The following is a 23,913-nucleotide window of genomic DNA, read 5'->3' as shown; positions in this document are numbered from 1 at the left end:
CTTCAGTGTTTTCACATGAAAAGATATAATAAAGTATTTACAAAAATGTGAGGGGTGTACTCACTTTTGTGAGATACTGTGTGTGTGTGTGTGTGTGTGTGTATATATATATATATATATATATATATATATATATATATATATATATATATATATATTATATACAGTGGGGACAGAAAGTATTCAGACCCCCTTACATTTTTCACTCTTTGTTATATTGCAGCCATTTGCTAAAATCATTTAAGTTCATTTTTTTCCTCATTAATTTACACACAGCACCCCATATTGACAGAAAAACACAGAATTGTTGACATTTTTGCAGATTCAATTAAAAAAGAAAAAACTGAAATATCACAAATATCACAGGACCATCACAAATGGTCCTAAGTATTCAGACCCTTTGCTGTGACACTCATATATTTAACTCAGGTGCTGTCCATTTCTTCTGATCATCCTTGAGATGGTTCTACACCTTCATTTGAGTCCAGCTGTGTTTGATTATACTGATTGGACTTAGGAAAGCCACATACCTGTCTATATAAGACCTTACAGCTCACAGTGCATGTCAGAGCAAATTAGAATCATGAGGTCAAAGGAACTGCTTGAAGAGCTCAGAGACAGAATTGTGGCAAGGCATAGATCTGGCCAAGGTTACAAAAAAAATTCTGCTGCACTTAAGGTTCGAAAGAGCACAGTGGCCTCCATAATCCTTAAATGGAAGACTTTGGGATGACCAGAACCCTTCCTAGAGCTGGCCATCCGGCCAAACTGAGCTATCAGGGGAGAAGAGCCTTGGTGAGAGAGGTAAAGAAGAACCCAAAGATCACTGTGGCTGAGCTCCAGAGATGCAGTCGGGAGATGGGAGAGAGTTGTAGAAAGTCAACCATCACTGCAGCCCTCCACCAGTCGGAGCTTTATGGCAGAGTGGCCCAACGGAAGCCTCTCCTCAGTACAAGACATGAAAGCCTGCATGGAGCTTGCTAAAAAAACACCTGAAGGACTCCAAGATGGTGAGAAATAAGATTCTTTGGTCTGATGAGACCAAGATAGAACTTTTTTGGCCTTAATTCTAAGCGGTATGTGTGGAGAAAATCGGGCACTGCTCATCACCTGTCCAATACAGTCCCAACAGTGAAGCATGGTGGTGGCAGCATCATGCTGTGGGGGTGTTTTTCAGCTGCAGGGACAGGACAACTGGTTGCAATGGAGGGAAAGATGAATGCGGCCAAGTTCCTTGGATATCCTGGGCGAAAACCTTCTCCGGAGTGCTGTGGACCTCAGACTGGGCCGAAGGTTTACCTTCCAACAAGACAATGACCCTAAGCACCCAGCTAAAATAACGAAGGAGTGGCTTCACAACAACTCTGTGACTGTTCTTGAATGGCCCAGCCAGAGCCCTGACTTAAACCCAATTGAGCATCTCTGGAGAGACCTAAAAATGGCTGTCCACCAACGTTTACCATCCAACCTGACAGATCTGGAGAGGATCTGCAAGGAGGAATGGCAGAGGATCCCCAAATCCAGGTGTGAAAAACTTGTTGCATCTTTCCCAAAAAGACTCATGGCTGTATTAGATCAAAAGGGTGCTTCTACTAAATACTCAGCAAAGGGTCTGAATACTTAGGACCATGTGATATTTCAGTTTTTCTTTTTTAATAAATCTGCAAAAATGTCAACAATTCTGTGTTTTTCTGTCAATATGGGGTGCTGTGTGTACATTAATGAGGAAAAAAATGAACTTAAATGAATTTAGCAAATGGCTGCAATATAAAAAAGAGTGAAAAATTTAAGGGGGTCTGAATACTTTCCGTCCCCACTATGTGTATGTATGTATGTGTGTGTGTGTGTGTGTGTGTGTGTGTGTGTGTGTGTGTGTGTGTGTGTGTGTATATATATATATATATATATATATATATATATATATATATATATATATTGTGTATATGTATAAAATAATATATTATAATCTATATTGTGATAAATAAGTGTAATTTTTAATAAGACTGTGCTATAATGTTGTAGTTGTATTGACATTGTCACCCTATTATTTTGTGGTTTCATTTACCAAACTATCATTATTTTCCAGCAATTTGCAGAATGGTAATCCAGAGCTAATCGGGTTGAATGTTGAGATAATAAGATTTTTTTCTACCTTGCTGAAATCCTCCTCCACTTCTATACCCTGTCTGGGGGATGCTGAATGGGACTTTATCATGTGTGCCATGCTGGCATGGTTAGAGGTAAGTTAACAAGTTAGCATTCCTTACTCTACTGTTGAGTGATATGCTCAATGTTGTCACTCCCTAGTGCTGAAACCTCATTTGGCAAGGGCAGAAACCAAGCAGCTTTACAGTGAGTTCTTAGGTTTCTCCTTAACTACTTCATGTCTACTGAACGTATCAAAACGTCCTAGATTGAAGTGGTTAAAACAAGCTCACACCTGAAAGATTACTTTTATTTTCCTGTTTCACTGAGACAAAAAGAAAAGGGAAATACCCCCCCCCCCCAATGTGACACTGACATAAGAAAAATACAGGATTTCTAACTATCCCATTGTCTACCCAAAGATTATCAAAAATGTTTTGGCTATACAGATACATTACAGATGCTCCTCGCTTAACGACAACTCGGACTTACGACCGGCTCTCCCCACTCTAACGTCGTGTGTATACATCATTGTATTGTACAGTACAGAATTTTTGTTTTTTGTTCTGTACTTATGCAAAAATAAAACAACATTATTGAGCTGGAGTTTTGTGGCTTTTTTTTTTTTTTTTAGAACTTTTATCACAATACAGTAGAGTAGTGAGGAATGCTTAAAATGTTGATTACTTGTGACTCCTCATTTAACAACCAATTCGTTTAACGAAATGGTCATTGGAACGGAACCTGGTCGTTAAGTGAGGAGAGCCTGTATAAAAGAGCCTGTCGCAATGAAATTTGCTTACCTCTGCTTGGATATGCTGACTGCCTGGTTGTCAGTGGCGACCCGTCTATTAGGGGCGCACAGGTGCCGCCCTCCCTATCCATGCCTCTGGCCCCCTAATCTACATGCAGGGTGCCGGACGCATGGGTTCCACTGGGAGTTGTTTTTTTTTTGTTTTGTTTTTTAAGCACTTGATTAGGCTTCAAAAAAGAGTGGGCCTCGGGGTGCAAAGCACTGCGCCCTGAGCCCACCAAGTTGTGTGACAATGATCTGACTGACCGACAGCATAAGGGGGGGCTGTTTGCCCCCCCCACAAAAAAAAAAAACAGCCACCACTGCTGGTTGTAATGCTGTCTTCAGTACATCCGCATCACTGGTGTGGAGCGGGTAATTTTAGATCAGGAGTTTGACTTCACTTACAGTTGTGCTTCAAAAGTTTGAATCCCCTTGGAGCATTGATAATATACAGTAAGTACCATTTTTCAAAGAAAAACTGAGTAAGCAGGCAAAATACATTTACTTCTTATGGGATTCATATTCAACTGTAGGCCATAACAGAATGGCACAATCCTATAACTTAACATGGCAACAAGTAAACAAGTGAAATGACCCCTGTTTCAAAAGTCTGCATACCCTTAGTTCTTAATACTGTGTATTGGGAGAGGGCGGGAGACCTTTACCTGTGCCACATCAAAATTTGTACAACATATTAAGCAGTAGCAAGAACCAATCCTGCTGGTAATGGACTTTATTGGCACCCACATGAGACAGATTTATGTGAAAAAAAAGTATCACATTTTATTAATAATTAAAAAATAACGCCATAGCATCAGTACACAGTTGAAACCAAAGAGATAGGCATATGATACATACCTCTTAGGTCCCAATATACAGACACCTCTTTACATAAACACATTGCAAACTGTAGGTAGTGCTGTGTATTCTCATCCGCTGGTCAATTAGTTTTTTTAGGATTATCTCATATATATCTTCAGTGTTGTCAGTGTTGTCACATGTAAAGATATAATAAAATGTTTACTATATATATATATATATATATATATATATATATATATATATATATATATATATATATATATATATATATAATATAGTAAACATTTTATTATATCTTTTCATGTGACAACACTGAAGAAATGACACTTTGCTACAATGTAAAGTAGTGAGTGTACAGCTTGTATAACAGTGTAAATTTGCTGTCCCCTCAAAATAACTCAACACACAGCCATTAATGTCTAAACCGCTGGCAACAAAAGTGAGTACACCCCTAAGTGAAAATGTCCAAATTGGGCCAAAGTGTCAATATTTTGTGTGACCACTATTTATTTTCCAGCACTGCCTTAACCCTCTTGGGCATGAAGTTCACCAGAGCCTCATAGGTTGCCACTGGAGTCCTCTTCCACTCCTCTACGACAACATCACAGAGCTGGTGGATGTTAGAGACCTTACGCTCCTCCGCCTTCTGTTTTGAGGGTGCCCCAAAGATGCTCAATAGGGTTTAGATCTGGAGACATGCTTGACGAGTCCATCACCTTTTACCCTCAGCATCTTTAGCAAGGCAGTGGTCACCTTGGAGGTGTGTTTGGGGTCGTTATCTGGTTGGAATACTGCCCTGCGGCCCAGTCTCCGAAGGGAGGGGATCGTGCTCTGCTTCAGTATGTCACAGTACATGTTGGCATTCATGGTTCCTTCCATGAACTGTAGCTCCCAGTGCCGGCAGCACTCATGCAGCCCCAGACCATGACACTCTCACCCCCATGCTTGACTGTAGGCAAGACATACTTGGCTTTGTAATCCTCATCTGGTTGCCACCACACACACTTGACACCATCTGAAGCAAATAAGTTTATCTTGGTCTCATAAGACCACAGGACATGGTTCCAGTAATCCAATGTCCTTAGTCGGCTTGTCTTCAGCAAACTGTTTGCGGGCTTTCTTGTGCATCATCTTTAGAAGAGGCTCTCTTCTGGGACTTCAGCCATGCAGACCAGTTTGATGTAGTGTGTGGCGTATGGTCTGAGCACTGACAGGCTGACCCCCCACCCCTTCAATCTCTGCAGCAACGTTGGCAGCACTCATACGTCTATTTCCCAAAGACAATGTCTGGATATGACGCTGAGCATGTGCACTCAACTTCTTTGGTCGACCATGGCGAGGCCTGTTCTGAGTGGAACCTGTCCTGTGAAACCGCTGTATGGACTTGGCCACTGTGCTGCATCTCAGTTTCAGGGTCTTGGCAATCTTCTTATAGCCTAGGCCATCTTTATGTAGAGCAACAATTCTTTTTTTCAGATCCTCAGAGTTCTTTGCCATGAGGTGCCATGTTGAAGTTTCAGTGACCAGTATGAGAGAGTGAGAGCGCTAACGCCAAATTTAACACACCTGCTCCCCTTTCACACCTGAGACCTTGTAACGCTAACAACTCACATGACATCAAGGAGGGAAAATGGCTCATTGGGCCCAATTTGGACATTTCACTTAGGGGTGTACTTACTTTTTTTGTTGCCAGCAGTTTAGACATTAATGGCTGTGTGTTGAGTTATTTTGAGGGACAGCAAATTTGCACTGTTGTACAAGCTGTACACTCACTACTTTACATTGTAGCAAAGTGTCATTTCTTCATTGTGGTCACATGAAAAGATATAATAAATTGTTTACAAAAATGTGAAGGGTGTGCACATCAGGATCCGAATGTGATGTTTGAGGTACCTGGAAATGTGGAGCGTGCAATTACTGCCAATGGATATATGAAATAGTAGTAGGTAGTTTGCAATATGTCTATGTAAAGAGGTGTCTGTATATTGGTGCTTAGGAGGATGTCTGTATCCCATCTTTTTGATTTTAACTTTGCACTGATGCTACGGCATAATTTTTTACTGATTTACTAATAACATCTGATACTTTTTCATATAAATCTGTCTCATGTGGTTTCCAAGAAAGTCCACTACCAGCAGGACTGGTTCTTGCTACTGCTAAATATGTCGTAATACTGTGTATTGCCCCCCCTTACACCTTTAGCATCAATGACCGCATGCTGTCTTATGTAATAGTAGTCTATGAGGCCCCAAATTCTTGCAGGTGATGTAGTGGCCCATTCATCTTGGCAGAATGCCTCCAGGTCCTGCAAAGTCTTTTGGTCTTCCTGCATGAACTGCATGTTTGAGATCTCCCCAGAGTGGCTTGATGATATTAAGGTCAGGAGACTGTGATGCCCTCTCCAGAACCTTCACCTTTTTTTGCTGTAACCACTGGAGGGTCAACTTTGCCTTTTGCTTAGTGTTATTGTAGATGTTGGGCATATTGTAGCCAGCTTTTTTTTGTGGCATTGGTGCAGTAAAGGCTTCTTTTTCGTAACTTGACTATGTAGCTCATTTGTGTTCAAGTACAACCATACCATCTTTTTCCAGAGCAGCTTACATTTCTCCTGCGATTACCTGTAGGTTTTTCTTTTTATCCCAAATATCCTAAGAGAGATGAGCTCCTCAGTCTGCTCCTTTTTCCATTCTCTGTCCAATCACAGGGGCAAGACTCGCAAGTGGTGTACCTGTTTGGGGCCCTATGTGTTCAGGGACAAATACCCAGAACATGGGTATTCTGCATTCCGAGCACTTGTCCTTGAGAGCATAAAGCCCAAAATGTGAGTACCACGTGGTACAACAATCAGCCTGCCATAGACTTTGACAGGCAGCAGGACTTGGCACTGCACCTGTGCTTCCCAGGTACACTTAAATGGTGGGATTGCACAAAGAGCAGCTAGACACCCCCGTGTGCAAGGGGCCCTAGTGTTACTTAAAGTGGTTGTAAACCCACTTTTTAATTGTCATGCAATCCCCTGTCTTCCACCATGCAATGTGTCCACTCTATATGCTTTGTTATAAAAAATGCCTATTTCCTAGCGCCGATCGGCGCTCACATGACCGGCCACCTCTCCCGATCTCTTCCCCATCTAAGGGCTACAGCGGGAGGGTCTGAGCAGACAGCACAGCGGTCACGTGACCTCCCCGGCTGACATCAGAGGGGGATCTTGGCCCCTTCCTCTGTAGTCCTTAGATCAGGGGAGGAGAGCGGCGGAGATCACGAGTGGCCAGAAACTGAATTAAGGTATTTAGAGGCATAATTTTATACAAACATTTACACAGTGTAGTATGGCTTGATGGAACAGAGGGCCTGGCAGTAATCTTTCTTTGAGTTTAAAAGCACTTTAACTGTTGTAGAGAAAAATAAGATTTCCTGCCCTACCACCCAAGCTGTACTGTGTGACTGAGCTGTGTAAATCTCAGACCTGGATAGACAGAAATACAAATCCTTTGGTGAGCAAAACAACTCTCATTTATGTATTTCATCTTTAATATTTAGCTGTTTGCCTGGAGTTCCTCTTTAACTTTATGTCCCAGAGAATCAGAAGAAGTAGGCAGGATTCTTCTATTTGACAGGTGTCACCGTAAGAGTTCCATTTTGAATGTCCCATTTTTTTTTTTCGGTCTTGGCGACTATAGAGCAGTGTTTCTCAACTCCTGTCCTCAAGGCGCCCCAACAGGTCATGTTTTCAGGATTTCCTTCAGATGAAACAGCTGTGGTAATTACTGAGGCAGTGAAACTGATCAAATCACCTGTGCAAAATAATGGTAATGCCTGAAAACATGACCTGTGCAGAGGCCACAAAATATAAAACTAAAAAAAATTGCACCTATAAATCCACTTTAATAAGTTTTCTACTTTACATATAGCGTGAAAATGGGTTGTGTGTTTGCTGGTGTTGCACTATACAACCTTTCCCAGCATATAAGCAAGTTCATGCATTTTATAGCTTAATGATAACTTCGTGCCAGGTATTTAGAATTGGCAGAATTTGTTTTAGATCGATGGGGTGTCTGAATCGAGCATCTGTTTAATGCTTGTGTCTCGGGGCTTCGTTCTGAGAATCCAAAATAGCAGTTTGAAAAATTTGATTGCATCACACACAAATATTCCTCGATCGTCATATTGGTTGGGATTTATGTTATGTTATGACTAACGGTTGCACATGATTTTGGATGTTCTTGGAAATACATCTTGACCTCTATAGCCTGATCATTTGCTGTTAACATCGATTTCCTCTAGAGGGCAGTGTTGTCCCACAAAACTCTCATCCACACTTTACATTGCCTCATTTTGTTACAAAGGTTTTGAATTTTTTGTCCATAAAAGTCTCTGCGTGCATGGAAATGCCCAGAGATCGGGGCTGATCAGTGACGGATAAATCAGGATCCTATGTTCTGTATTCCTCTGGTAGTCATTATAGGGATTATTTTGATTTACTTATTAAAGTGTAATGTGTTGCAGGTTACTTCAATTACAGATAAGCTGGAAGTATTCTGCTGTAATAAAGCTTCTCCATTTCTTTTTCTGGTCTAATCAAATATTCTGCTCTTTCCACATTCTCAGACTGCGTGTGACAGCTCTGCTCTCTACCGTCTTCCACTTGTTCGACTATTCGCTTGCGTAAGTTGCAGCTTGGCATCGGATTTGTCTGGCTATTTTCAAGCTGTCTCTGCAGGCGATACTGAAAAGCTTCCCGCCAATCTTATCTCTGAGTGCAATGAGTTTCAAGCTGTTACTGCGAGCAATCCTGAAAAGCTTCCCGCCAATCTGATCTCCGACTGGAACGAGTTCTTCTCCGAAGGCATCCACAGTTTATTGTTACCGATGCTGGTTAAATTAGCAGGTAGGTTCCACCACTGACATGGTTAAATGGGATTTCCTTTACTCATAGTTACATTGAAAAACGCATCTGCAAATAGTCCATTACAACTTAAAGGACAAGTTCACATTTATTAACAAATGCGCTAGTCCGGTAGTTGCCAACCTTTCTGTAGTTGCCGACCACTAAACTCGCAATTTTGAAACCCGTGGACCGCTAACCTAAATTTTTCATACCTGTTATACACACTATGTTCCGGTGCGCTGCCCCCCTCCACCTGGATCACACTGCTGCCTTATACACACAATGTTCCAGTGCGCTGCCCCCCCCCCCCGGATTACATTGCTGCCTTATACTTGCTATCCTACTGCTGCCTTACATAGACTCCTCATTGGATCTCACCTCCTTATTCAGCCATGTGCTCGAGCTCCGTGCTCCCTCCCACAGTCTGTGATCAGCGCTGCTATTGGAAGTCCTCTCCTCCATCTCCCGTTTTCTGCACTACCACTGAGTTCACAGGAGCCGTAACTACAGAGGAGGCATCGGGTATTGATGTATGCTGACCGTATTGACTGTCAGCATGCATTGAGAATACTGGGCGGCATACACCTGCCACAATGTTGATTTGCGGCAGAACCCCTGGGGACCACTATAATGTATCCACTGGTTGGTGACCATTGCACATTATGATACAGGCAACCTTTCCTGAGTGAAGCTTCCAAAGTACTACACATGTGCCACTTTCAGCATTAGGAGAGGTTCATGGCCAATCCTTAAAGGCATATGAAAGTGGAAAAATGTTTTCCCACCAGTCATTCGTTGGAACATCTTTTTGATCAGCCTTATCCATACCTGGTAGTACTGAGTATTACTTTGGCACACAGCAGAGTAATATGCTTGAGAGAACTGTGGAAATAAAGCAAACCTGTTACTTTGGCCTAAAGTAGGCAAAACATTGTTTTTGGAGGTAAAATAATGTGCATTTATTTTTTTATACATGGGAGCCTGCAAAAGCATTGCAGATCATGGGTGCAAGGTCAGGCTCCAGCAGCTACTTCCAAGAGCTCTCTGCCCAGATCCCTGTATAAGCATTTAGTTACTGAGCTGCAGGAAGTGTCAGTGGACTACATGTGCACTGATCAGTGTCCTCTTAGTCCATTGAAAACGACAAGCCCGTCTGCCGTGGTGGAAGACCAGATTTATGGCTTATTCATTCCCATATCACCATTTTTAAATGTTACAGCAGCTGCAGGGGAGAGGAACCCACATCCGCTGTCACAGGGCTTAGGGGGTTGAAGCTTTGCAACATGGGTATAACGTGTTACTAAAGCTGAACCTTTCCTTTAAAAGCTGCCCATATACAGCAGGGGTGCCCAGCCGCTGGCGGCCCGCGGCGCCCTCCGGCGCCCTCCGATGTAGCCCACCACGTTTTGCTCTGAGATTGCGGGTCGGTACCCTGATCGCAGGTTCCCGACCCGCCATCTCCGAGCATCAGCGTAAAGAGCGGAGCTGCCGCTAGAGGAAGCAGAGCCGATGCTTCCTGTATATTGCCGCCACTTTCACAGGCGGAGTGATACCAAATGTACTCCGCCTGTGACAGGAAGCATCAGCTCTGCTCTCTACTGCAGCTGCATGCTTCTGTCAAACTAATGCACGGGAACCCGCGATCTGGGACAGCAGCCAGCAGTGCCAGCCAGCAGTACCAGTACCAGTACCCGCCTGCAGTACCAGTACCCGCCTGCAGTACCAGTACCCGCCTGCAGTACCAGTACCCGCCTGCAGTACCAGTACCCGCCTGCAGTACCAGTACCCACCAGCAGTACCAGCCGCCAGAACTACCGTTTCCCACCAGCAGTACCAGTACCCCTCAGCAGTACCAGTACCCACCAGCAATACCAGTGCCATCAGTACCAGCCAGCAGGCAGTACCAGCACCTGTCAGCAATACCCAACAGCAGTACCAGCCCTGGAGGACAGCCAGCAGCAGCCACCAGCCATAACCACCTGAGGGACAGCAGCAACCAGCTGCAGGAATCCTGAGGAGTGAAGATCGAGGTCAGTTGAGGTGCAGGTAAAGTGCAGTGCATCAGTGTGAAAGCAGCCTTAAGCCCCTTTCACACAGTCGGTCCGATGGGGTCTGCCTGTCTTTTTTTCAAGCGGAGCCAATCGGACCCTCCATTCACCTCTATAGAGCAGCAGATGTAAACAGACTCATCTGTTTACACCCGCCTATCTTCAATTGGATCTGCTTAAAAAACAGAAGGGGATCTGTCCCCTTCTGCCTGGGCGGATTGGAGGGCCCTTGGGGTAGAGCGGGCTGCATCTGCTCTACATATGCAGAGTGGGCACAGATCTACCATCCGCCTGCTACACTCATTTTGGCCCGTGACCGGTTACCAAGTCACTACAGTGGCCCTCGCTCCTCAAAAGTTTGGGCACCCCTGATATACATTCCGTCTGCAGGCAGATAAAAAAAAAAAAAAAAAAAAGACTATTCCTCCATCTACGCTACATAACAAGGATGGATCTTCCCAGAAACTGGTTGACCAATCAGAAAAAAAAATCAGTAGCCTAAATTCGATTTTCCTGGGGAGGGCCCTATTTTTACCCTGAGATAAGACAGAAGCCTTGTGTGTCTGTCCATATCCAACCACCAAAATGAAAGGGTATTCCATAAGCATACGTGCTTGGGTAAGACCAGGGGTCACCAAACTTTCTAAGCAAAGGGCCAGTTTACTGTTCTTTAGGGGGGCCAGACTGTGGCCAGCGGGAGTAGAAAATACCCTGGTGTCAGTGGGAGGATTAGTGCCCCATCATTGGTGTCAGTGGGGGGGGGGGGGGGGGGTGGAGTGCGTCATATCTTTGGTGCTAGTGGGAGGAATACTGCCCCATCGTTGGTGTCAGTGGCAGGTATCCTGCCCCATCATTGGTGTCAGTTGGTGGAATAGTGTCTCATCATTGTCAGTTGGTGGAATAGTGTCTCATCATTGGTGTCAGTTGGTGGAATAGTGTCTCATCATTGGTGTCAGTTGGTGGAATAGTGTCTCATCATTGGTGTCAGTTGGTGGAATAGTGTCTCATCATTGTCAGTTGGTGGAATAGTGTCTCATCATTGGTGTCAGTTGGTGGAATAGTGTCTCATCATTGGTGTCAGTGGGAGGAAGAGTGTCTAATCTTTGGTATTAGAGGGAGGAATAGTGAGTGCCCCAATGTTAATGTCAGTGGGAGGAAAAGTGTCCCCTCTTTGCTATTCAGGGAAGAGATAGTATCTCGTCATTGGGGGGAATAGTGTCCCATCATTGGTGACGGTTAGAGGAATAGTAACCCATTTTTGGTATTGGAGGGAGAAATAGTCCCCCATCTTTGGTGTCAGTGGTAGGAATATTGTCTCATCAGTGATGTCAGCGGGAGGACTAGTGTCCCATCTTTGGTATTGGAGGGAGGAATAGTGCCTCCTTTATTCATGTCGGTGGGAGTAATAGTGCCTCATCATTGGTGTCAGTGGGAGGAATGGTGCCCCATCATTGGTATCAGTTTAAGGAATAGTGCCCCGTTTCAGTGACCGGAACTATGCCCCACTGTTGCTAACAGTGGGGGGGGGGGAAATAACGTCCAAAGGGACGAGTAATAGCAGGCAAAGGGCTATGCGCCACAGTTTGGAGACCACTGGGTAAGATGATCATGAATGCTTTTGGAGTCCTCTTTCCTAAAAAAAATAAAAAATCTTTCAGTGATCCGTTCGTTCAAACACCATCCCATGTCTGTGGCTGGCCAAACCAATCTGATCTTTCTCTATAAACTTTTTTTTAAATGCATGAAAATCACTCCCTGCATTATATGTTGGCATTTACTCCTTTTCACATAAAGTCACTTCTCTTATTTATACTTTCCCCAGCAGTTCTATAGAAACCTAAATATTTCACCTCGCCAGGTCTTTTCCAGAGCCTCTCCAATCCTTTGGGAGGCCTTACCCCAATCTGTCCGATTATCTCCTACTCTATTAGCTTTTAGACGATCCCTGAAAACCCTTCTATTACAGAAGCATATCCTACCCACACCTAACAACTGTATTTCCATTTTCTCCATCAGCTCACCCCCCACAGCTATTACCCTTTGTTTCACTTGACCCTCCCTTCTAGATTGTAAGCTCTTAATGAGCAGGATCCTCTGATTCCTCCTGTATTGATTTGTATTGTAACTGTACTGTCTGCCCTAATGTTGTAAAGCACTGCACAAACTGTTGGCGCTATATAAATCCTGTATAATAATAATAATTTCACAAAAGCTCTAAAGTCTTGAAAAAGAAGGCTTTGTACGCCCGCAATAGATTATGTTCACATTTTGGCCCTTGCACAAATTTATGGACAACAATACTAGTACATCTGTGGAATGTTCCTTCTCAAAATAATTTCCCCCCTTCTCTGTTTATTCTGTACAGGGGAGAGCAAGGCTACAGAGATGTCTTATCACAGCCCTGTGTTGCAGTCGCTCGGCGAAGCTCTGCGTTACATTTCAAAAGAACAGCTGCTGGACCACAAACTCCCAGCCAAGTTTGTTGCTGGACAGAAGACCAACCTCCCTGACAGCTTGCAGAGCTTGCTAAATACCCTGGCTCCACTCCTGCTGCACCGGGAGAGAGCCATACAGATCACAGTTTACCATATGCTGAAAAAGTAAGAACACGACATGTTCCTTTTTTTTATTTTTTTTTTTGGTTAGAGTGCTAATTTCCCTGCTATGTGTTTGTTTAGTTACCATGCCCTCTCTAATTCCTCGCCGGTGACATCACAGCCCTCCTTATCTAAAACATTTTATACAGCGATTTTTACTACAGTGCAGACGGTCTTGTGACAAGAAGATTTTGTAAGAGAAGATGCATTGCCTAAAGCTATTTGACATTTTTCTTCCCCCCAGGGAGGCATTGGATAATTCATTTAAGTTACATACATGCACGCCAATCTTACTTCTGCATGAAGCTATAACTAATGCCGTCAGTAATAATACTCAGTGCAGTAAATCTTCAGAAGGCGTCGAAAAGCTAAACCGTACGCTGGGAGTTGTAAGCATGTTTTTGCTGGTCTCCCAGGCTTGTGAAAATGGAAGTTGACTCACCATGGAACTGGGGTATAAAGCATATAAAGTTTCTAGATTTTGAAAAGTTCTAAGAAGATCTCAAGCTAAAGTGGAACTCCAGCCAAAAATACAATAAAAATGGATAGCCCATTAAAAGCTTAAAGTGATTGTTAAGGCAATTTTTTCAAGATGTTATGCTTACCTGCTCTTTCTCTTACCTTCTCTTCTGGGGTACCCCACCTACACTCTCCACTCCTCCTTTCTTGCCGGGCTGTGTGCTTCCATAGATACTTACAGCTCGGGTCAGTCACGGCCCCCCGATTCCTCCTAACAGGATTTGACCGACTGCAGCAGGAGCCACCTGAGAGACCAGGATGAGGGGGGAGTGGGGCTATAGCTGGGACAGTGCGGGATTGTGAGAGGAGGCAGGTAAGTGTTTAGGCAAGGAGGGGGCTGTCAGTCACAGCCAGTGAGCCAATGAGGATAGAGCGGGGTGCGGGGCTGAGCCACAGCTCTGTGTTTATTATGGACGCATAATGTGGGGCTCGAGAGCGAGCACCCGCCAGTGCCCCCATAGCAAGCGGCTTGCTATTGGGGGCACTGGTGAAGAGGGAGGAGCCAAGAGCACCAGCGGAGGCCCCGAGAAGTGGAGGATCAGGGCTGCTCTGTTCCAATCCATTGCACAGAGCAGGTATGATATGCTTGTTATTTCAAAGAAAAAAAAAAGAACCTTTAGAATTACTTTAATGTAAATTGCGTTAGTATAACTAAAGGCAAACCTTTTTTTTTTTTAGTTTTGAATAGAGTAGAGAGGGATTAGAACACCTGTCAATTTTTATTTCTGCCTGTTTACCATTATGATTGAAAGTAAAAGAAAATCCGAAATTTTGAGTTGCCCCCAGAAAAGTAATAGAGTGGAAATCTTCCAATAGGGACACTAGTTCCCCAAGTAATTCCCTTAATTTGCGGGATCTCCAGTCACTTTCCATTTGGCTATGGGTCAGGAAGTGAAGGGAAATGTTCGCAAAGGGACACAGATGGCAAAAAAAAAAAATCTGACATGGGTTGTAACCCTTCCCTGCTCTATCCAAAATTAAAAAACGTTTTTTGTCTATAGTTCCGCTTTAAAGCCTGTTTGGCTAAAGCTAAAAACAGAAAAATCAGCACAAGGGACAACTTAGTATGTTGAGTCTTTTGTCCTGATTCTTCTGCTTTTAGTTTTAGTTTAGTGCCTTTAGAAATCTTCATGTGTCTTGCAAGCGGAAGAATAAGAACAAGGGACATGTCATACTAATTGTGAGTTATGTCCCTTGTGCTGATTTTTAGTTAATTCGTTTTAGCTAAACTTAGGCTTTTACTTCAGTGCAGATCTAAAGGAATATGGGCTAAACTTTAAAAAATTGGGTAACAATTTTGCCTTAAAGTAGAACTCCATGAGAGTTGTTTTTTTTTTTTTTTTTGTTTTTTTTTTTTTTTTATTATTATTTACATTATCAGAATCCCCCTCCACTTTCCCATTTAAAAAAAAAAAAAGTCTTGCCCATCTCCACTTACCCTCTCTATGCTCCTGTACCCAACTGACTCCTCTGTCAGCATCGGCAGTGCTCTTCTTTAGGCAGAATGACACTTCTATGCCCCTTTCCTGTGAGGCTCACGGTACTCCAAGACTGATTTACAACTACATGAGCACTGCTCAATCCTGGGAGCATTCCCTCCCCCCCCCCCCAGTCCCCAGAAGAACCATTGATGATGTCATTGGAATAATTAAAAGACTGCAGGGAAGGGGCTCTAAAAGCTGGTTCTGCTTTAGTTGGATACTAACAACTTCATGCAATTGTTTGGCCTGAAGATCCCTTAAGTTCTTGGATCTGTCTAGCTGGCAAAGCTACAGTGAGGGGAAAAAAGTATTTGATCCCCAGTTGATTTGTACATTTGCCCACTGACAAAGAAATAATCAGTCTCTAATTTTATTGGTAGGTTTATTTTAACAGTGCGAGACAGAATAACAAGCAAAATATCCAGAAAAATGCATTTCAAAAAAGTTATAATTTGATTTGCATTTTAATGAGTGAAATAAGTATTTGCCCCCTTCACAAAACATGAGTTAGTACTTGGTGGCAAAACCCTTGTTGGTAATCAGAGGTCAGACGTTTCTTGAAGTTGGTGACCAGGTTTGCAGACATCTCGGGAGGGATTTTGTCCCACTCCTCTTTGCAGATCCTCTCCAAGTCATTAAGGTTTCGAGGCTGACATTTGGTAACTCGAACCTTCAGCTCCCTCCACATATTTTCTATGGGATTAAGGTCTGGAGACTGGTTAGGCCACTCCAGGACCCTTAATGTGCTTCTTCTTGAGCCACTCCTTTGTTGCCTTGGCCGTGTGTTTTGGGTCATTTTCATGCTGGAATACCCATCCACAACCCATTTTCAATGCCCTGGCTGATGGAAGCTTTTCACCCACGATTTAACAGTACATGGCCCTGTCCATCGTCCCTTTGATGCGGTGAAGTTGTCCTGGTCCCTTAGCAGAAAAACACCCCCAAAGTATAATGTTTCCACCTCCATGTTTGACAGTGGGGATGGTGGTGTTGGGGTCATAGGCAGCATTCCTCCTCCTCCAAACACGGCGAGTAGAGTTTATGCCAAAGATCTCAATTTTGGTCTCATCTGACCACAGCACTCTCACCCAGTTCTCCTCTGAATCATTTCGATGTTCATTAGCAAACTTCATACGGGCCTGTACATGTGCTTTCTTGAGCAGGGGGACCTTGCGGGCACTGCAGGATTTCAGTCCTTCACAGCGTAGTGTGTTACCAATTGGTTTCTTGGTGACTATGGTCCCAGCTGCCTTGAGATTGTTGATAAAATTCTTCTGTGTAGTTCTGGGCTGATTACTCACCGTTCTCATGATCATTGAAACTCCACGAGGTGAGATCCTGCATGGAGCCCCAGACCAAGAGAGATCGCCAGTTATTTTGTGTTTCTTCCATTTGTGAATAATCGCACCAACTGTTGTCACCCTCTCACCAAGCCGATTGGCGATGGTCTTGTAGCCCATTCCAGCCTTGTGTAGGTCTACAATCTTGTCCCTGACATCCTTGGACAACTCTTTGGTCTTGGCCATGGTGGAGACATTGGAATCTGATTGATTGCTTCTGTGAACAGGTCTTTTTTATACAAGTAACAAGCTGAGATTAGGGGCACTCCCTTTAAGGGAGTGCTCCTAATCTCAGCTTGTTGCCTGTATAGTAGACACCTGGGAGCTAGAAATCTTGCTGATTGATAGGGGATCAAATACATATTTCACTCATTAAAATGCAAATCAATTTATAACTTTTTTGAAATGCGTTTTTCTGGATATTTTTGTCGTTCTGTCTTTTACTGTTAAAATAAACCTACCATTAAAATTATAGACTGATCATTTCTTTGTTAGCAGGCAAACGTACAAAATCAGCAGGGGATCAAATACTTTTTATTTCACTGTATTATGGTAGAATCTCTGCTGGGGCTTCCCTTCATTTACCACTAGGAGTGTGAAGGAGAAGTAAAACTAATTGCTTGCCCCCCTCCGAGTCTTCATAACCATGGCTTGATCGTGAAACTCCAGAATAGCAACCTCATAACTGCAGATCCCGAGAGATGGATGTGGACAACTTAGTGAGTCATTCCCCAGCAACCACCCAAATCTCACATTTCATTTTTGTCTGGATTTGCCTCTTAAAGTGGATCTAGCCCCAGATATTGTTAAGTGCATGCTAAGTACTTAAAGAGGAATTGCAGTCTGCTCACATAATTTGCAATAAAAACATCTTTGCCACTCTGAAGCTTCCCTCCAACCACTTTGCACATTATTTTATATATAATGTGATTCTGTACTTGCCAAATATGCTGCAGAAATCTCGTTTCACTGAGTCTGGCTGCATCCATTTTAACTGTGGGCAGCTGAAGCTGCTGCCTGTTCACTTTCTGGATTTACACAGAGGCACACCTCCAGCTCTGCAACCCTGCAGCGCTCATTGGCCCTCTTATGACTCATTCCCCCTCCCTTCCTGGCAAACTCTCATACGAGTGAGAGAGAGAGCTGTGCATGATGTCATAAGCCTAGGCTTTTTACCAGACAAGAAACAGGAAGTGGGTTATATAAGGTATTTACTGGCAGAAAAAAAGTTTTACTATCCAAAGTTAAAACAACAAGGGCAGAAGATTTATTAGGTGGAAACATGGAAAAATGACTGAAGTTCCACTTTAACCACTGCTTCAACTTCTTGCCTTATGACTTGCTACAAAGTTACTGTGCTGTAGTCTGATAACTGGGGGAGAGGAAAACAAGGAAATGTTTCCTCCTGCTTGCCGCAGACTGATGACATCATCTCAGCAAAGTCACTTGACTAGAGATCAAGGCCAGCTCTTCATGATAAAAGATGGAGCTTTTTGAAAAATGTTTGCATTTGCTGTATATTGTGACTTGTCAGAAACTTTTTAATGCACTAGAGTTGCTTGTAGGCTCTCAGAAACAATTTCAGATACCGCTGTGGCCTTATCACCTGCCTCTTTGGTGCATTGGCCATATTGGATCCATCTTTTGGCCAAAAAGCCACACCTCTGCTAGATCTTTTTTATTTTCAGTACATTTTGCATGACACCACTTGTTAGACCCTGCTTCCACTCTGATGCATTCATCCTGGAAAGGGCTTAATCGCTAAGGATGATGAAGCTTCTTCTGGTGTGAAATGTCTCAAAGGAGGAGGAGCTGGGTCTAGTAGGGGGTGTCAAGTGGAATACATTGTACGCATGGAGTAAAGTTTATTGAAAGAAAAGAATGATCTAGTGGAAGGTCGGCTCTTCTGTGTTGCTTCTAAAAGGTCCACTTGAAATTTCTTCTCTGATTGTACCTTCAGTACTGTGCAAACACAAGGTGTCAGGTGAGCCTGTAAGGGCATATATCCATGACCCACATTTTTTAGGATGGCTGCTATATAACCTATTGTTTTAAAATGGATAAAAAATATTACTTCATTGATTTTGGGTGGAATGTTTACGTAAAAGCATTTCCGGGAACAGATCAAATACTCGCCATCCTGACAGAGCGGGATGATTGTTGAAAGAAATATGGAAATTGTCAACAGCTGTAGGAAACTGGCAACAGATGTTACTGGAGATCCCTGTGGGAAAATCTCCACTTCAAAGACATAAATTTACCTGACATTAGTCTCCATTTATGGGGGAACACTCTATGCTTGGTAATGCAGTCCCATCTCAGGGATCTCCTTCTTTAGACATATTGAAGATGGATTCTTTGTTTTTTCAGTAAAGCCATGACGAATGTTTCTTCATGTTATGAAATGAAAATGATGTAATGTTTGGTATAAAAGGATTTTTTTTTTCCAGTATATGCATCAGATTTGACCACTAGCAGCTGTATTGCAAACAGAGGTCGCAAAGGTAGCATCTCCTTCTGTGCGCTTGTCATTTAGGGGTCTAGTCTAGCTCCAAGACTGGGTTAAAGGAGAACCATGGGGACGTCTATTGCTGTCCTCCCTTTCCGAAAGAACAGAGAGCTTGACGTGGTCTTAGTAATCCTTTGAACAAGAGTTGATAAAACTTTAGAGACCCTGTCATTTTGCCCTTTCAAAGTGACAGTGTTTATGTACAGCCTACATGTTGACCACTTCATATTCATCTCTCTACTGCTCCCCTAGTTCTTCTTCGTTAGTTGCAGCCTGGTGTCACTTGATATCAGACCTTGGGAAGTGGTGAGGTCACCCCTTCTGTCATGTGACAATTTTTAAGGCCTGCCAATTGGACCTTAGGCTTGACTGCATTTTGGTAGCAAGTCACATGCACCCCATACCTTTAAGGCATCAGTTATTTGCAATGGACACAGAAGGAGGCATGCTGGAGGTTTAATATAAAGTGATCTTGGGGAGGTGGGTCTTTACGCAGACACTGTCACTTTGTCCTAAGTGGCCTGACTTGGACCCCTACGATATATAAAGATATACTGTGGAGTTGATTTACTAAAATCGGCAAAATCTGGTGCAGCTCTGCATAGAAACCAATCGGCTTCCAGTTTTTTTTTTTTGTCAAAGCATAACTAAACAAGCTGAAGTCAGAAGCTGATTGGCTACAATGCACAGCTTCACCAGACTTTGCACTCTTCAGTTTTAGTAAATGTACCCCTGTAATTGTTCTGAGGGCTGCAGTTGGCTACAACGTATCCACATATATTTACTTTCCACCTAACACTGATGAGACATAGCTGTCGGCAATGAAACAACTGCCAACATCAGCTCTTTTACATTACTGATAACAAAGAACTTTGCAAATCTTGCCTATTTCTTCTGCCTTTTCCTTCCCTGAGCTATAAGGGCTGCCATGGGCCCAGGCCAGTGCTCTGTAACTGCAGACAAGAAGTCAGAACATCAAGGAAGGCACCTCCTCCAGATTCCTGTTTGACTCAATCATTTTGCAGCAGGAGTCATAACTGCTAAGCTCGGTACTACCTGCACTCACGACCACTAAAGATTACAAGCTGCTAGTACTAGACAGGCTCTGCATTAGTTGAGTGACAGGCTAGACATCACATGTGTTTTAAAATACGTAGAGTTAGCTCACTCTTAGGCCTCTTGCACACTGCAGCTTGAAAATGCTCAGTACAACATAGTTTTCTACTGTGCTAAAATACAGCCCATTTATTGTAATGTACCTATGCACACAGGCGTGTAAACAAGCACCGTGTATTCAGTAAAAAAAAAAAAAAATGAGAAAAATCTGCATTTTTTGGTCAGTGATTTATGCCTCGTGCGCGTGTTCTTGCACGTTTGTGTGCATTCGTGCAAATGCACACAGATTTCTCCATTGGCATTGTCAATCCAAGAACAAGCTTCCGCGCATGCGCAAAAATGCGCGCGAACGCATATGCACGAGAAAAAAAACTTCTAAAAAAGTAGATTCTCAAACAGGAGTATCGTGTGCAAGAGGCCCTACAGAAAAAAATGTAAAGATGAACTAACCCCAGACACCCTCCCCCTCCCCCCTTGTCCCCTGTGTACTTCATCTGTGGTTGCTGAACTGTCAGTACCCATACAGCCTGGCCAGTGGTCCAGGGATTTGAAATCTCTGTTCTAATCCCCCTTCTCAATGCAGCGCTTCCAGAACTGACCAGATTGATTCTTATTAGTCAGTGTCGTCACGGTGAATTTATCTGGTTTCTTCCATTAGTGCTGCATGGAGAAAAGAGGGGATTTAAAATCCTCCAACTGCTGGACTGGCTGCTGGGGTGCTGACAGGCAAGTACAACAGGGACTGGGAGGGAGGGATGGTTTCCGTTGTTTTCTTTTACTTTTTTTTTTTTTCTGTAAAGGCGAACTAACACTTTAATATTGTCCTGCAAATTGTTTGAGCAGATATAACAGATCTGTCTGCATTTATTTACAGAATTATGGTCGATTTGCCTGTTTTTGATGAAGATCTTAAATGTGATGAAGAAGAGGAGCCTGTTTTGTAAGTCTTAAAATTCATCCAGTGATAGCCTGTTTATATTTTAATAAGCCAGGAAGATTTTATGATCTTGGATTGACAGCCTTTTTTTTTGTTTAGAAAACCATTCTTCTTAAAATCCCTGTTTAAGATCATGCCGTTGGATTAGACCACTTAAGCCTGGTACACACACTAGGTGTTAATGTGGCGATCTTCCCAGCTGTGCCTTTGTGTTCTGACAGGGGGACTGCCCCTCCCCTCTGCCCTGCCAGAACACACTGATCAGTGCTGGCAGCCATTGGCTGGCAGCGTTGATCAGATGTGGGTTGGGTGCTGGTTTTCCAGCATGCACGGTCTGTAGAACAGACATATGTATAGATGGGCTGAAAGTCAGCCGACTCGTGATTAACTGGACAATTTTGGCCCGTTTGTACAAGGCTTTAGTCAGGTTACTTTTTTTGTTTTTTTTTTCAGTGATTTCAACAGTGAGATCTCAGTACTTCAGTTCTCAGTTCTACCCATAAGGAAATCTGAACAGGAAGTAAGGGTAAATCCCTCTAATGGAGCCCCAAAAAGAAATAAAGACTCATAAGAAGTTCAAATCCTTCCCTACTATATCCAAAACTAAAAAGTTTTTGGCTTGACATATACTTTAAAAGATGCACATAAGGGGGGGGGGTTTGTGACCTGTCCATACCAACATTATGAACACTGACATGTCTCCATCCCAATTAGTAATACCAAAAGGAGAAAAGAGAAAGCGGGACTTTAATGAGACGTGTCAACGCATAAATATTAATAAATTGGCCAGGCACATATAGAGTTGGCCTGTATCCAATATAAGTATAATACGGACATAAATATTCTATAACCAGGGAAACACTGGGTGTAATCACAAAGGATTTACAGCAATATTCGTATAACACATCGTTTAATACTTCATTAGACATAAAGAGAATTGTTAAAAATCAATCAATCAAGGGTATGGTGGATACAAAGCGTATACAGTTACAGTACAGGTAGTTGTTAGATTGTAGGCATCCCTAAGTTGTTAACTCTACGCGTTTCTTGGCTTACAACCAATCATCAGGAGTTCAGATGCATAATAACTAGAAAATAATAAAGCAGCCATTAATCTAATGATTGACATAAACATATCGAGAAAGCAAAGACTACAATAGTACTCACAAGTAAAATGGATAGATGATAAAATGAGAAGGTGGTCTGGCCCGCAAAGTCTCACCCGGGGTTGAGGCAAGGACCAGCCCCCCGGAGGTAAACCCCAAAGGGGGAGGAGGCTGCCATCAAAACCAGGACACCCCACACAGTATGGCCCAACGAGAGAGGGGAACCTGGCAAGCGCATGTGGAGTGCTATGGGGGGAGAAAAAGAAATATGAGTGGAAGTGAGAGTGAAGTGGGAAAACCATCCATGAATAAACAGATGAAAGTGATTGGGGGCACTTCCCTCTTGTGTTCCACGTTTTCTGTTATACCCCCCAATCACTTTCATCTGTTTATTCATGGATGGTTTTCTTTTTCTCCCCCCATAGCACTCCACATGCGCTTGCCAGGTTCCCCTCTCTCGTTGGGCCATACTGTGTGGGGTGTCCTGGTTTTGATGGTCCTTGCCTCAACCTCGGGTGAGACTTTGCGGGCCGGACCACCTTCTCATTTTATCATCTATCCATTTTACTTGTGAGTACTATTGTAGTCTTTGCTTTCTCGATATGTTTATGTCAATCATTAGATTAATGGCTGCTTTATTATTTTCTAGTTATTATGCATCTGAACTCCTGATGATTGGTTGTAAGCCAAGAAACGCATAGAGTTAACAACTTAAGGATGCCTACAATCTAACAACTACCTGTACTGTAACTGTATACGCTTTGTATCCACCATACCCTTGATTGATTGATTTTTAACAATTCTCTTTATGTCTAATGAAGTATTAAACGATGTTTTATACGAATATTGCTGTAAATCCTTTGTGATTACGCCCAGTGTTTCCCTGGTTATAGAATATTTATGTCCGGATTATACTTATATTGGATATAGGCCAACTCTATATGTGCCTGGCCAATTTATTAATATTTATGCGTTGACACGTCTCATTAAAGTCCCGCTTTCTCTTTTCTCCTTTTGGTATATACTTTAAAAGACTCAGTTGAAGTCTAAGGCTCCATGCACACTGGAGCTCATTAACGGCCATTTTTTTGGAGTTTGGGCGTTTTTTTTTTAACAGCCCATAAACTCCACTCTGTTATCCTATGTGTCCATGCATTCATGGACGTTTTTTAGCTTTTATCAGCAGTGGAGTTTATGGGCTGTTCTCTGAATGCCATAAAATCGTGTTCAAAGTGTCATTTTTCTGACCACAAAAAATGCTAACCCCTGGGAAAAGCGCATTAATGCTCATAAACTTGCATAAATGTGCGTTAATTAGCGTTCTGCGTTCAATTTTTTTAATGCATTGTGGGAATTTTGGAGTGTCCTCTGTGTATTTTTATTAAAAACGCCCTTAAACGCTAACACTAAAAAACGCGCATAAACACTAGTACAAAACGCTGTTAAAAGCGTGTTTTTCAACCAGTGTTTTCTGCCAGCAATCTGGCGGCCAAAAAAAAAAGCTTTTTTTGAGCTCCAGTGTACATGGAGCCTTAAAAGAAACCGCAATTATGACTTCAGGGTGCAGAAAAAAAAACCTCTTTTCCATATGTTAACTTTCATATCCATG

At 42.9% G+C, this 23,913-nt stretch overlaps 1 protein-coding gene across 2 annotated transcripts in view; it reads left to right on the top strand.

The window, feature by feature from the left end:
• LTN1 (listerin E3 ubiquitin protein ligase 1) overlaps nucleotides 1–23,913 on the top strand; it is a 160,428-nt gene that overhangs the window by 97,860 nt on the left and 38,655 nt on the right. For both annotated transcript variants that reach the window (XR_012241792.1, XM_073617090.1), the window contains exons 21-24: nucleotides 2,087–2,240; nucleotides 8,372–8,651; nucleotides 13,065–13,299; nucleotides 21,136–21,201. Coding sequence is in view for 1 of the 2 variants with exons in the window: in XM_073617090.1 (XP_073473191.1) it covers nucleotides 2,087–2,240; nucleotides 8,372–8,651; nucleotides 13,065–13,299; nucleotides 21,136–21,201 (735 nt within the window). In the remaining variant the exon portion in view is untranslated. The remainder of the gene's footprint in view (nucleotides 1–2,086; nucleotides 2,241–8,371; nucleotides 8,652–13,064; nucleotides 13,300–21,135; nucleotides 21,202–23,913) is intronic.

This window comes from Aquarana catesbeiana, linkage group LG02 (assembly GCF_042186555.1).
Source record: "Aquarana catesbeiana isolate 2022-GZ linkage group LG02, ASM4218655v1, whole genome shotgun sequence".
Lineage (NCBI taxonomy): Eukaryota > Metazoa > Chordata > Amphibia > Anura > Ranidae > Aquarana > Aquarana catesbeiana.
This window is presented reverse-complemented; position numbering and strand designations above follow the sequence as displayed.